The 15257-nt window shown below is 34.6% G+C and overlaps 1 protein-coding gene across 7 annotated transcripts in view; it reads right to left on the reverse strand.

Annotated features, from left to right (window-relative positions):
• Positions 1 to 1878: 1878 nt before the first annotated feature.
• Positions 1879 to 15257, reverse strand: part of CUL2 (cullin 2) — a 157420-nt gene continuing 144041 nt past the window's right edge. For all 7 annotated transcript variants that reach the window (XM_049626973.1, XM_049626974.1, XM_049626971.1 and 4 more), the window contains 5 exons: positions 14788 to 14854; positions 8504 to 8706; positions 6646 to 6747; positions 5411 to 5527; positions 1879 to 4386 (listed from right to left, as the gene is read on the reverse strand). In XM_049626973.1, coding sequence (XP_049482930.1) covers positions 4255 to 4386; positions 5411 to 5527; positions 6646 to 6747; positions 8504 to 8706; positions 14788 to 14854 — 621 coding nt within the window. In that variant the 3' untranslated portion in view covers positions 1879 to 4254. The remainder of the gene's footprint in view (positions 4387 to 5410; positions 5528 to 6645; positions 6748 to 8503; positions 8707 to 14787; positions 14855 to 15257) is intronic.

Consider the following 15257-nt stretch of genomic DNA (forward strand, 5'->3'; position numbering starts at 1 on the left):
ATCCTCTTCGTCTTCCAAAGTTCTCCTAACTCACTGAATCAATAGGCCATCTTTGACTCACCCCTTTCCTCCCTCATTCACCCTATCCCAACCCATTAAGATGTGTTATCAAATTAACCCATTATTGTGTTAATTTTATCTACTTTATCACTCTGGAGATGGCCGCTGTCACCACCCTAACTGCTCACCTCACCAGTCTCCTAAGTATCCACACTATTTGCCATCAGCCCTCTAGAGTCTATTCTTCACATTAATGCAGGTTACCCGTTTTCCACTGAAATTTGCAATCAGGATTTTGAAATAGTTTGCAAACACCAAAGAAAAAATTGAAATATGTACACTATAGAGCATAATGAAATGAATATTCATACACCTACCACCCAAGGAAAAAAAAATATATATATATGCACAAATGTAACTCCCCTGTGTAAAATCCACATCATTCATTCAGAGAGGTTTTGATTCTTAGGTTATAGCTGGTGCTTCTTACTTCAGGATCTTTGCTGTTACTGGTTAGAATATGCTCTCCCTGTCTCATTTCCTGCCCTTCTAACCTCTCTTATGCAACCCTTCTCAAAGTACCCAAGGCTTTCCTTCATAAGCGTGTACACTTGAAATGGTGTATTTATGACTGTTACAAGTCTAAAAGTTCCATGTTGGCACAGACTATATCTTTTTTGCTTATCACTTCAGCAATTGTACTCACATAATACCCTGGCACCAGTAAATGTTTGTTAGATGATGAAAGGTGAATTGGCTGAACTATGGATGGAGAGCAGGGGAAGGAAAAACCCTTAGAATTTCCTGTGTCATATAGTCACTACATATAAAAATGACTTCTCCCCATCAGTGAATCCTACCTTTAATGAAGTCTAGCCCTTGAGATTGTATGTCTCACATAAAGATTGCCTTATTTAATTGCTTCAGCTTTAGATATGCTTCATGAACTTCAATCAGTGGACCTCTCCATATTTTTCTACTCATTTAGCTACAGTCTATGTACAACTGCCCTTAGGCCTAGTATTTTAAAAGTTCACATCTTTACTTTGACCTTGCTCAACTAAGAATGTGTACTAGGTACCAAAGATTAAGAGCTCAATAAATTATCCACTGCTACTATAACTCAAAAAATTTTAACCGAACACAGGTTTGCATTAAGTATATGTATATTAAGGATATATATATATACACTTGAAATAGATATTCTATAGCTGTACATGTGAAGGTAAAATATTAAATTCACAAGTACCTTCCGCCATGAATCAGCTATGAGCAAAGTTGCTTAACATGTATATTTATATCTTAAATATCTTAAGAAACTGAAATATGAAGTGTTTAAAAAAAGTTTTTTTAATGTTTATTTATTTTTGAGTGGGGGAGGGCAGAGAAAGAGAGAGAGACACAGAATCCAAAGCAGGCTCCAGGCTCTGAGCTGTCAGCACAGAGCCTGACGCGGGGCTCAAACTTGTGAGATCATGCCCTGAGCTGAAGTCAGACACTCAACTGACTGAGCCACCCAGGCATCCCAAATATGAAGTGTTTATTCTCACAAATCACCTAGAAACAAATTTTTGCTCTGAAAAGTCAGGAAAAACTATTCTTTATGTATAAAATGAAGTTACTTCTATCTTACAGGCTATTTTATATATAGAGTGAGAGAGAGAGAAAGAGAAAGAGAGAGACTGTATTTATTAGGTCCACAATTTTGACTAGGATTTAAATTCAGGTTCTGCGGTCCCTGACAATGACTCCTGGAAAACTCTTCATTTGGTTTCCTCTTCTATGAGAGAGGAGCATTGCCTGGTTAACAGGATTATCGGAAGGTCAAACAAAATAACATATGAGGAAGCACCAGTCACAGTCTGTACTCAATAAAAGTTAAAAAAATTAACAGAACTTTATAGCATTGTAGCATATACAGGTTATAAAATCCTATAAAGGTAGTACGTTATAAATAAAGCAAAGCACAAACCCCAGAGTATATCTTTGTTTATATTAAAGCAAACGGTCATAAAATCTTAGACTAAACCCCTAGAATAAAACTACAGCAGCAATTAAAATAATCTGGTTTCAAAGAGAAGGACAGAACGTGAACAAAAGCAGCATGCTGTCTGGCTGGAAAATGTATCACTGACTCACACATTAACTACCTCAGTATTAATAATAATTTTTTAAGAACTTCTGAAAGTTTTGCTCACATTATTTTTGTTTTCCAAGATAAAGCACAGAGAACCCTTTCCTCTCCTTCCGCTTCTTCCCCTTTTGTAGCTTTGACCTCCTCTGCCCACAAGCACTAGGTACCGTACACAGGGCCTGTCAGGTTAGTGCTCTGGGCTATGTGCTAGGCTCGTAATGATTTCAAGTGCCTGACCTAACTTGACAAGACTGCAGCCTTCCCTTCATTCTCCTCAGCAGAAGGTCTGTGCTAGAATTCATTCTAAACGCTGCTCCCTCTTGGATGGTGACTTGGTTAAGTGTATCTGGCCTCTTCCTCCTCATGCGTGAGTATATCTTTAATGTTTCCTTTCTGGTAAAATGAGAAAAAGATGTGAAGAAAACTCTTGGCAGTCACTTCTGTAGACCTCAGCACAAGTATTTTGTCCATTTTTCAATATAATATATTTTCTTGACAATTTAGATACCAAGACTTAATTTAACATTTATAAATATTTAAGAAAAAAGGAGTCAATTTGGAAACTTTATCAACAAGTCATCAAAACAAGGTTTGTTTTTTGACAGTGAATGTACAATATTGTATGGTTTGCCATTACTTCCTCTCTAGAAAGAAAGGTAAAATGAGAGATACAGTTTATAAGTAAGTCGTTATAAGCTTAGATTTTCCCAACACTTAAAGAGACATGAGTCAGAAAAAGTGCAATCGAACAAACCAACTGCAGAAGCCATTTTTGCAACAAGACCACATATTAGATGATATTAAGTAATTATTTTTTGTTAGGTGTAATAATGTCATTAAAGTTGTGTTTTTGTTGTTTTTAAAAAAGATCTTATCTGTCAGAGATACAAACTAAAGTACTGTAAGTAAAATGATTCACATGGGATACTCTTTAAAATATTCCAGCTTATAGATGGGTAATAAATATAATAGACTGGAGTAGTCTAATACTGTTGTTAACATATATAATAAACAAAATAGTGGAATTTCATGTCTATAATAAGTGGCATCCGGTGTAATGCACCATACAGACAAAAACAAAGGTATTTAGGTTACACATTGCTAAGCACACCTGTGACTTATGAGAGTGAATTTAGTATCAAAATGTATAGGGGTGTAAGGGTAATACACAGGTAAGAGAATGGAAGGAATACACTGGTATCACAGGATCTCCTATAACTCAGAGAAAGGTAGAAGGAGAGGTAAGACAGCTGGGTATCTGTCTACATTAGAATTAATGTATTATGAAAATAAAAGACAACTTCTGGATGAGAAACACTTTCTATCCAGACTTGAGGCCACCACATATTCTCCTCATCCTTTATTTCTGCGGTGTAAGCATATCACCAGAAACTCTTGATAGAATTAAATCCTCAACATTCAAAATGCTCATATCCAATGTAGTTCCAGTCCATAAAAATAAAACATTCTTTATGTTGAATGCATTTTTATGCATTCAAGAACAATAATCTAGACATTTTTCATGTAGGACTTAAGTAGGAGTAAAAGCGAGTTAAACCATTCAGATAAAAATGCAACTAAAGCTTCATTAGCTGCTTTGATGACTCATGAACATTTATATTTATACTATTATGTGTGATGCTCCATCCACATAAAAAAGGCATTCTATTTCTTTATTTTTTTTATTTGACAAGCAGCAATATCATGTTTGTCATTTTAATGTAGATACAATTATTAGGTTATCTGTCATATTACAATATTTAAGTTTTTTATTTTATGTCCTTTAAGATACATTAAAAAAAAAAAAAAAAAAAAACACATCAACTGCAAACGTGAAGGGGAGAAAAAGCATGGTACCCAACCAAATTTCCACATTTCAGCAATACTTCACTCATTCTTTTAATAAAGTTTTAAGAAATGTCATAATGACATGAGCTTGAAATATCTCTAGGCATTTTCTCTGACGCTCATGACGTGGCACTGGTGATGTTGTAAACAGCAGAAAAACAGGGGCTGCCAAATGACCAAATTATGGAGGCACAGGCCTGCTTTTTCCCACAGGAACACACCAAATGGTGATGGCAATGATCTTCTCACACCCACACTAGAGGAGAGCGACATCACGCTACGTAACTGTATTCATCTGCTGACGCTTGGCTGCGTTCGATGTACTGTTTGTCTATCAGAACTTCAATACACTTCTTAATCATGCTGATACTAGGATTAAACCTAGCTCTTGACTGGCTAATCACCTGTTGGAGAGAGACATTGATGTGTCAAACTACTGCTAATCAGTCAGTTATAAATCATTACTAACTAATCGGATATGACATGCTTCCAATGCATTGAGTGAGGTTCCATCAAATAGACCTAATCCATATGGGAAAAGTATGCTTAAAGTAATTATGAAATTATATTAATTAAACTGAATAAAATCATCCTAAATGCATGGGTATGATACATCAAACAAGTGAATGCCATGAACAGTATTAAACTGTTTTAGCTCAGAGGGCATTGCACAAGGGGAGAGGGAACAATTTAAATCAATTTTGATGACATAAAATTTTTATGTAAAATAGGGGAAAAGCCTAATGTTTATGTTGTGAAGGAATTAAAATGCAAAACACAGATATAGCAAAATCTAATAATTTTCACACATAACAAAATTAAACTATTCACTAATCTATCTAAATACATGTACACATGCTCCAACTTCCATTTCACCCTTGCCAAACTTTCAAGTCCTTGCTGAACTAACACTTTCTCCAGAAACCTTCCCCCCAAATCCCCTAAGTCAATGCTTCCGTGTACATTCTCACAGTACTGTATCTCTTTCTCAGTGCATGTTAATGGAATTTTTATTTTTTGCTTGCATACTACTTCAGTCATGTATTTCTTCCCTATTAGATGGTCAGGAACCATATCTTGTGTTGCTCTGCACCACATCCCTAATGATGTGCATAACCCTCTATCACATGGTAGACACTCCTATATTTATGGAATGAATGAATACTTGATACAGTCAATTTCCTTCAATAACTGGACAGGAGGCTCAATATACTGGTGAACTTAGCTCTCTAAATCTAAGCCAAGGGAAATCTGAACTTAATACTGAAATTATAAGTGAGTACTGTTCTCATTAAGTAATGAGACATTTCTTTATGCTATTTGGGAATCATATTATTTCTGTATCATGTTTACAAAGAAACATTCCTAATCCATACATTGATAATACCCTTTGCCCCAAAAAGCCTTGAGGACTTCCCTGCCTTTTACCTCTTGAATAAGGGCATTATGCCGAAGTACTTTTCGTGCTTTCATGATACGAACTATAGCAGCTTGGAGATACATTTTCCGGTCCTCATCTACAGCACTTCTAGTCTGCTCCATTTCCTGTTTCACAGGGGGGAAAAAAGAGCAAATGAGACACTAGTCACTGAACCTTTCATAATTCATTCTATCAATGAGTTTAAATAAATTTCCAATCAATACTGAGCATCAAATTATGTAGTTAACATGTGCCCATTACCACATAACCATTACCAAAGGAATATCTACAGTGAGTTATTTATAATTTCTTGGGTTAAAGTTGGAAGGTTATTAAAAAAATTAACACTACTGTAAAATGTATTTAATGTAAATAAGCAATAAAGGAGAATTTAAATGATTTTCAGATTTTCAATAATTTTCAAATTTCTGTCCTGTCGGGGAGTACAGACTATATACCACATATATGCTTTTAGATGCTTTAGTAACTGTGCATACTGGATCAGGCCTCAAGGAGAAGAGCTGTGAAAGATTCTATTTGGCTCAAGCAGAGAAGCAGGGAAGGATGAGCCACAAAGGGCCTATCTCCACACAGCTCAAGGAAACACAGTAGAGTGAGGCATAGAAGCAGGCAATGCCACATTAATAGGGCTCTCATAACAGCTTTTAAAAGACAAAATACAACCCACATATTATAAATTATTATTCAATAGCCTAGAGAAAAATGAGATCTCAAACATTTTTGTGTTGAAATTTAGTCATAATTAACTAACATCTGTCTCCCATGGGGGAATAAGTTCTTGGAGAGGGCCCGACATCCTATCTTTTAACTGGACATGGGGCAGGATGTAAAGTTAGAAACATTTTCAACTTCTCTTTGAAAGAAATATGTTATAAAGCTTTTCTTTATTTTACAAATGAAAAATGTGAGAGATTATATCACTAGTCAAGGTAGGAATTTTTGTGAAGAATGCAAAGCAATGCTCCACATTTTGTCTAAAAGCAAATGTGACAATACTACAATACCCTTTTCCTTAAATACCCATTATATTACTATTTTTATAATCTAAGATACTGGCAGCGGGTTTGTTTGTTTGTAAGGTTAGTAAATGCAGAGAATAAACCAGAAAAAAAATGCATCAAATTATTACTTTTGATGTGCAAAGTTTTGCATTCTCTCAGTTACACTTGTGAAGTCCAATGCTTAAATATTTCCAAGAGAAACAACATTAAAAAGCACTTACCTGTGGGGTGTCTTTCTGCATCGATGTAGTAATTTTAAATTTTGTTCTTTTACTGCTAAAGTTCATATTTAATGAAAATGAAGATTCTGCATCAATGTCTTCCTATAATTAAAAATAATTCATTCATATTTATCAAAATTAAAATCATTAAATAGGAGTTGCTACAAATAATATGCCTTAAAATGAAATGGCCAAGCAAAGAAGACTCAACTCTCATCATTTTACATTACAAAGATTATTTAAGAGAAAAGTAACTGTCTTCTGTCAAAGAAAGCAAAAAACAATTCTTTTCTAGTTTTACACTTGAATTTTAATCTGTTTAACATTTAGAAATAAGCTATTTTATGGCCCAACTATTATGTATATTACCACTAGATAAAGGGTCAAAGCTCATTGGCTTAAACAGAATTTAACATTTTAATTTTTATGACCTACTGTCACCCCATTTTGAAAAAGTGAGCAACCAATGGTCTTGTGCTGCAGTAACAAAATATCGATGATAAATAACTGGACTACAGAAGCAACTGGTTTCCCGTGGCACACGTGACTCTGGCGTGGTTCTGATGAAGTTTACCCTCCAATTCATGTTTTATTCACTCTGCCAGAAGCAAGTGGCCTTTTCTCAAGTGAAAGTTGTCAAACCAATTTTTATAATCACAACTTCTCTATCAGGCTTAAGAAAGCCACTCATGTCCTATAGTGAGTTTTCTCCATCAGCGGGATCAAAAAGCACTTGGCAAATGAACCATCTTCAATAATAACCTAAGAAGTTCTGCTAAGGAATGGCATTCATAATTAAAATTTAATGTGCGAATAAGCAATCTGTATTTATTTTGAACACTCCTGGGCAGCAAAAATAATACATTTTAGAAAACTATACAACTTCTTAAGCACTTAATTTAGCTAAAAATTTATACTTCAAATTTTAAGTTTTAAGTTTAAAAATTCATGCTTAAATTATAACTAATTGCATTAATTAAAATCTTAATATTAAGAAGTTAATATTTTGTTAAGATTCTGAAGTCAGAAAAATTAATCATTTCTCAGTATTAAGAAAAGCTTTATTTGACTTTCAGAATACATGCTATTTAAAGCTGCTCAATGATAGGCTACAAAATATCATCGGATTAAATGAACTGATGAGAGAAACTGTAGGCTATTAACTTCACCAAAACAAAAATGAAACACAATTTATGAGAATTTTTTCTTATAGGCACAATTTGAAATAGGACACTTAACTCATATCTGCTTCTTAAACAACGATTTAAGTGTCTAAAATATACTGTAACAACAACAAAAACTTGTTATTAGGAAAAAAAGCTACAAAGAAAAGAAGTAGATTACTGGCTTGCTCTTCTTGTGACAGATATTACAAATATATGGTGGTTATTAGTTGAGTCCTGGAATGAGGGAACAGGAGATTGAGAGCATTTGGGATGGTTACACAAACTAAATATGCACACAAAGAAACATCAATAGATGGTCATTTCCTATTACAGAATCATGTAATTAAATATCAACTAAACACATGGAACAAAAAACAAACAGAAAGATTTACAATATGCTACTGTTTTTAACCTCAATTAACCAGAATCTACTCAGTGGCAATTCTTACACAATTTTCAGGAAACTGTCACAGTATAGGACAAATAAAATCAAACTGTAAAGGGAACACAGTCACCAACTTCTCTGTGACTGCACAAGCTCACAGCTGTAAGGAGCCTACAGTAATGCAGCTGGCTCCGCACTCAAGTGTGTTCCAAAGTACAAGGGACATTGCCAATTATAACCTTACTTGAAAAACTGCAAACATCTCATGAAAAAGCTGTAATGTTTATAATGCTTAAATTCCCCATACCTTTTCTGAATCATGGTTAATCATTTTCACATCAAGTAATGATTTGATTGTTTTTGTCAGTTCCTTTTCATTCATTTGAGTGCTGTCTTGAAGCTCTTTATAGCTGACAGTTTCACTGTTGTTAAAGGCAAGAAGAACTGCCATTTGGTATGTTGTAACCATGGCTACATATGGTTTGCCCAAATAGTTCATTTTAACTTCACCTACAATTAAAACAAAATTGTGACAATAAACTTATCATCAAAGAAACATTTCAAAATTACTTGAGTAATTGTTTATTTCAGCTACTTTCTCCTGAAAGAATGAGCCAAGGACTTATTAAATTGTTATAAAGCCATTCTTGCCAGCAATGTAATCATTTTGTTTGTTTGGGGGGTGGAGGGAGGACTGTTAGTTTTGAGTAGGCAGTATAAATCACAATTAAACTAAAATACCTCTACCAGTAGGTAACAATGTCTCTAAAAGTTAATAGGAAAGCTAAGACTTAGGCATGAAAAAAAGCAGTAAGAGGAGGTGAGGGTAGGAGGAGAAATGGACAAAAGGAGAGAATGACAGCCTGCTACCAGTAACTGCCTCAGGGGTGTCTATCTGGCAAGGTTCAAGCACACAGGGAGGTCTACAAGCACACGGGAGATGCTTCTCCTGTGGCTCTAACCTCCAGTTTCTGCCAAAATTTAACAATGCTATTTTGTCTCATAAACAAACATTTTTCTTCTCAGTAACTTTCTAGGGGCAAACAAATGGGAGAAGAGACAAAAAGATACATTATTTTGATGAAATAGTTGATAGAATAAACAAGTTCTAGATACTACACTACTCTGGAAAGCTATAAAGGATACAGCGGGTTTAGGCTCACTGAAGTTCTGCAACACCCCAGGGAGGCAGTGCACTGAAAAGTTTATAATAAACTGTATGACAAACATGTATGCACTCTATAACATGTAAAGTTAACGCAGGTCAACCAACAATTTCCTTTAGGACATAAAGCATAAAGCTGTGGTTTAGTGGCTGTATTTCTCTCTGTCTCTTACACACCCTGAATTATTCGACTATTAATGGATTATAAACTAAACCATTACAAGATCTGGTTTTAAAGCTCTACATTATACTCAAAGAGGCTATATTTCACATGAACTTACCCCAGAGGCTACATTCTCCCTGTGAGTGGTAATTAGGATCTCTGATCAAGATGTTGTGCTTATTTATTCATTATGTAATTAAAAAATTTAAAGGATATCAAGTCAATTTGCCACTGATTATCATGCAGATGCCTATTCCAATTTTTATTGTGCTTCAACCTATTTCAAAAATAACTGTTATTCAGATAATTATTTAGAAACCCTAAAGAAAAATATGCCTTATCTCTGAATTTTCATGAAAGGAGGGCTTAACAGAGTTTAAGTAAAAAGTTAACATTAGGAGTGTCCTGCCAACAATCAGTACCAAAAATACTTTAAGGACTCTCACCTCAACATTTCAGTTTGGGAAATATGGTGAGAAGCAAGATATCACATAAACTGTACATAATTTGTGTAATGACTGTTTCAATCATATGTCAGAAACAAGTACGAAGTAATGCATCAAACATGCAGATGATGAAGTGGGACCTCAGGCAACACTTTATGGATGCTATAACATGCTGCCATGGGTTTGGACACAGAATGCATCTCCTGCCACACCAAGCAGTCTTTCATCACCACCAGAACCCAAGGAACATTAAGAGACAATGCAAGGAAAGGGTCAATGTAAATAAAGGGTCAATGTAGCATTTATTATTAAGTTCATTCTGCAACATTTAATAAGAGGAAAACTAGTTTTGTAATACTTTTTTTTTCCCCTGCTATTTTTTAGTTGTCAGCATTAGGGGCACATGGGCCTCTTGCCACCTTTTCAGTACCACTGAAAAGCACCACAGTACTCATTAGCTCACAGAAGAAAAAAAAATGGGAAAAGCATAGAGGGAATATGTGGGGCAGGGTAGGAAATCCCAAATTTGGACGATTCATTTAGTTACTGCCATAAACAGAAACAGAAGATACAAACGAGGTCATTTTACCTACAGAACAGGCTGGCAAACTTGATGAAACTTCAAACTAGAACAAAACATTCTGATACACACAAACTTTGAAAAAATAAGCCAACCATAACTCAAGAGGTATTTACAACTACAGGAAGTTAACAAGTGGGCAGAACTCTCTTAATAGTTTCATCCAAGTTACTTTCCCATTACCTGTCGGCTCCTTAGTCTCTAAGGGAAAGCTTTTCTTTACAGAAGAATGTCAGCTACTAAATGCTGAATGAGTGATAGAGTATCGCCAATTTGCAATCAGTAATGAAATAACTGATTCAAGCCATGATCATCCGTGGGTGCCAAAACCATTAGATAGAGCTGTTCCTGAAAAAGGGTATTCATATGGGACCTAGGTATCTCCCCTCAGATCACCTGTTAATTGAAAAGGGAAAAGAGTATCTTTACAATGAAGCTATCTGGTGGTCACCACCTTAACCAGGTGTCCAACATTAGAGTCTCTAATAGTGGGATAACCTGATATTATATCCCTTCTGGTACATTATGAAGTATATAGAGCTGCCTAAGAAGTATTCTTGCCGACAGTATAATTTGAATAGAATCAAACTTTTGAACCTAATTTCAGAAATACTAATTTACAGAAAGTATAGGGAATAGAAAACAAATCAAATACATCTATAATAATGTGACAAATCCAAAACACTGTCTGGTCTTTTCAAAAAAGTATGTCAAGAGGGGTAAAGGGGGTTAAGGAAGAGGTGGTAGGGAAAGGAAGTAGGAAGACACAATAACCAAATGCAATCAGTGACCTCTGATTACATTAAAACAGGCATTAAGGTCTCTTTGGGGACAACCAAGGAAATCTAAATATGGACTGGACATTAGGTAATATTAAAATCCCTCACAATTTTAACTGTCAAAGTATTTGAAATCAATAATGAAAGAGAATTCAGTCAAGGATAGGATCATTACCTTTTAAGGTATGTGCAATATGGTGGGATTTTGATTTTGGCAAATTTGCCAGATTAGATTTTGGCAAATAATCAATACTTATATGACTAATAGTTCATTAATTGCTTATATAATCTAATTATATGTATTATTTATGTATTATCTACATAGCTATGTATTAACCAATGAAGTGTTACTTCCCTTGAATTTATTTCTCAACTTATCTCTCAGCAGCTGACTTGGGATTCCTATAAAATCTTGATATGCCATAAATAAAATTTATTTATATCCAGTGTAAGTTTCCAGGTTCTGTATTTGTCATTTCTTCATCCAGTTGTTCTCTCAGAATAATTCTACCCAATGTCCTAGTCATAAATCCAATGGAATTTTTATCTTTCTCTCATTCAGTATCTCTGTCACATCTGATAGCATAGATTGCTTACTTCTTAAAATTCTTACCTCTGTTGGTAATATGCTCTCAACATTCTTCTTTGCCTATCTTGGCTAAGTCCTATTCATCCTTGAAAACCAAGTTTAGATGTTATTTACTCAGAAGGTTTCCTTCACCAGGAGCTATTTGCTACCACCAATCTATGGGAAACTAAAACCCTGGGCTCACCTATTACAACATTCAAAACATTTACCATAATTATTTACTTGTCTATCCTCCCATTAGATGTGAGCTTTTTGAGGGCTGAGGCTCTGTATTTTATCTGTACTTGGCATACAGAAGTACTTGGGACAAAGATGTTCTCTGGGTTATAAATGAATTTTTCAAAGTGAAAGATGAGGCAATAGGCTCAGAGAAGTTAAGTAATTTGCTCAAGGTTATAGACTTAATAGGCTAATAACCTGACATCTCCTGATTCTAAGTTTCTCCAAATATCACTTTATACCCCATCTCCAACCATTTGTAAAGACTCTTGGATTACAATACAAATAATACCTGGAATAATGTACAAATGGATTAGGAAAGAATAATTTTGATTATATGTAAAGGTATGAGTAATAGGGGTTCTCAAGAAACAAAACTCTTAGTCTAGAATGAGAGCCAATGTTTTAAAGGAGCCCTGGAACCTTATGACAAATGTGGGAACCACAGAACAAGCATCTTAAAGACAGATGGTGTTTGACAACTTTTGCTAATGAGTAAATGAATAAATGAGAAACAAAACCAAAATAAAATTTTACCCAATGGTTTCACTAATAGATCACAGGTATTTTCAGTGCTTTCAGTGATTCAAAACAAAAACGAATTTACAAGGTTAACAATATCTTTTCCAAGGAATAAACTATTTGACTCTAATGAAGACACATATACACAACATTGAAACAAGACAAAAACAAACAAATGAGCTCCAAAAATCTGGTTATCATGGACCAGCTTTGGAATTCTGTATGTTCAAAAACAGAAAAGGAATGTTGTTCTCTTTCCTACCTAGGTGTCATCAGTAACAGTTTTCAGGTCAAATTCCAAGAGCAAAAACTATGTCGTTTTTTTTCTTTATTTCTATTACAATTAAGTTGCTGAACACCAAAAAAGTGAGCCCCTCATTAAAATACTTTAGGAGGTTGATTACTGCTGAGGTAATGAGAAAAACAAAGAGAGTTTAAACTCCCCAAGACAGATATTCATGGATATCAAAAATAAATTAAATTCGGGGCGCCTGGGTGGCGCAGTCGGTTAAGCGTCCGACTTCAGCCAGGTCACGATCTCGCGGTCCGTGAGTTCGAGCCCCACGTCAGGCTCTGGGCTGATGGCTCGGAGCCTGGAGCCTGTTTCCGATTCTGTGTCTCCCTCTCTCTCTGCCCCTCCCCCGTTCATGCTCTGTCTCTCTCTGTCCCAAAAATAAATAAAAAACGTTGAAAAAAAAAATTAAAAAAAAAAAATTAAATTCAAGTACATTAAGATATATTAGTTCTTTTAGTTATCTAAAACACTGGTTGAGCATGTTTTTTCTTAAAACCCATTATATTTACTAAATGAGAATAGAAAAAATTCATAACAGAATGTAAAATTAAAGGTCAAGTACAAATTGGCCACTTATTAAATATCATTTCTGGGGCGCCTGGGTGGCTCAGTCAGTTAAGCATCTGACTTCAGCTCAGGTCATGATCTCGTGGTTTGTGAGTTTTGAGTCCTGCTTAGGGCTCTGTGCTGACAGCTTGGAGCCTGGAGCCTGCTTCGGATTCTGTGTCTCCCTCTCTCTCTGCCCCTCCCCCACTCACGCTCAGCCTCTCTCAAAAATAACTAACGTTAAAAAAAATTTTTTTTAATCATTTATTTCACAAACTGCTGAAAAAATGTAAATGTCCAACTTGTTCAATAAAGTTAAACTTGTGTAAGTATGTTTTATCGTGTACTGATTACGTACTAATATGTATTACTAACAATGAGACATCATATTCCAAATATAAATTAGTCAAATAAATGGTAAGAGAAATTTTTCTTAAGTGAGCGAATAGAATTTCCTAATAAAGGTTATGGCACCTGATTGATCAAATTTTCTTATACCATTTCTAAGAGATACACCCTTAACAGAGATACCTTTTCCTTCTTATAGAAAGAGAAAGTTGACTCAATGAACTTTTCAAAGCAGAGCTTTAGCAAAAGTAGAGAAATTTTTGAGTGTTTGCTTTGGCTAACATCTTCAGGCAACTCAGAGCAACTGCACACAGTCTACAGTCATTCAGTTATGAATCCTACTGTCAAATAAGTGGACCCCACTGTTCCAGAAAGAAGCAAAGGACCAGATTCTGACTTTTCTAAAATTAAAAACTACTGGAAATTAATTGGGACACTCTGGAAAAAGTATTTACTATTGCAGTTCACTATAGCACCAAAAAGAAAAATCAAATGCTTGTATCTCCTTATGATCCTATAATGTTTAATGAAATTTCTGAGGACATTTGACATATTTAGAGAAAATAGGTTTTTTTTAAGAGTATCTGACCTGTCAAGTCTTGGTTTCTAAATAAAATTTCTACTGTCTATATAAAGTGGTTTGTTACAGAAATGTAAGAAACCATTACAAAATTCAGACATTTTCTTACCAAGCAGTAATAAAAACAGCATAATTTTATACTTATACTATTAAAAAGTGCTGCACTTGAACTTCATTATTAGTTGCTTTAATGATAACCAGCAAGGCAAACAGAGGAAAAGAGGTTAAAAACTATCATTAGAAAAAAATAAAACAAAACAAAACTATCATTAAGCTGTAAGAAATCTCTTCCATTAAATTATTAACATAATTATATCAGGTAAATTTCACTACACTAGATATAATTAAATGCATTTTACCTGTACAGAGATAATGTAACCATGTAAGTTTCCTTCCACTAAAATGCTGGCTGTAAAATAATTCAAACTGTAGAAAAAGAAAAAAATCAAGTTAATTTCAGCTACTATAACATAACTACCTAGCTATTACTACATTGAAAAAGTAAAAAAAATGTTCATGTTAGAAAAGACATTATAACCCATCTGGTATACTTACTCACTGTATAGATGAGAAAACATATCCATGGCAAGTCCCTGACCAAGATCTTACAATTATTAGTCTAGCTCTTTTCACTTACAACTTTGTCCAGGATTCTCTCCACTAAACCACAGCCCTGTACAGTTGACTATTTGTATAAATTCAGAAATGACACAGTCAATGATTCATTTTGAGTTTGGAATGATAGCCATTTGGACTTTACAAATACAAACTACAGACCAAAAACATCATCATATATTTCCAATATGAAAATGGAAATCATACCTTCATT

Source organism: Panthera uncia, chromosome B4, assembly GCF_023721935.1.
Source record: "Panthera uncia isolate 11264 chromosome B4, Puncia_PCG_1.0, whole genome shotgun sequence".
Taxonomy (NCBI): domain Eukaryota; kingdom Metazoa; phylum Chordata; class Mammalia; order Carnivora; family Felidae; genus Panthera; species Panthera uncia.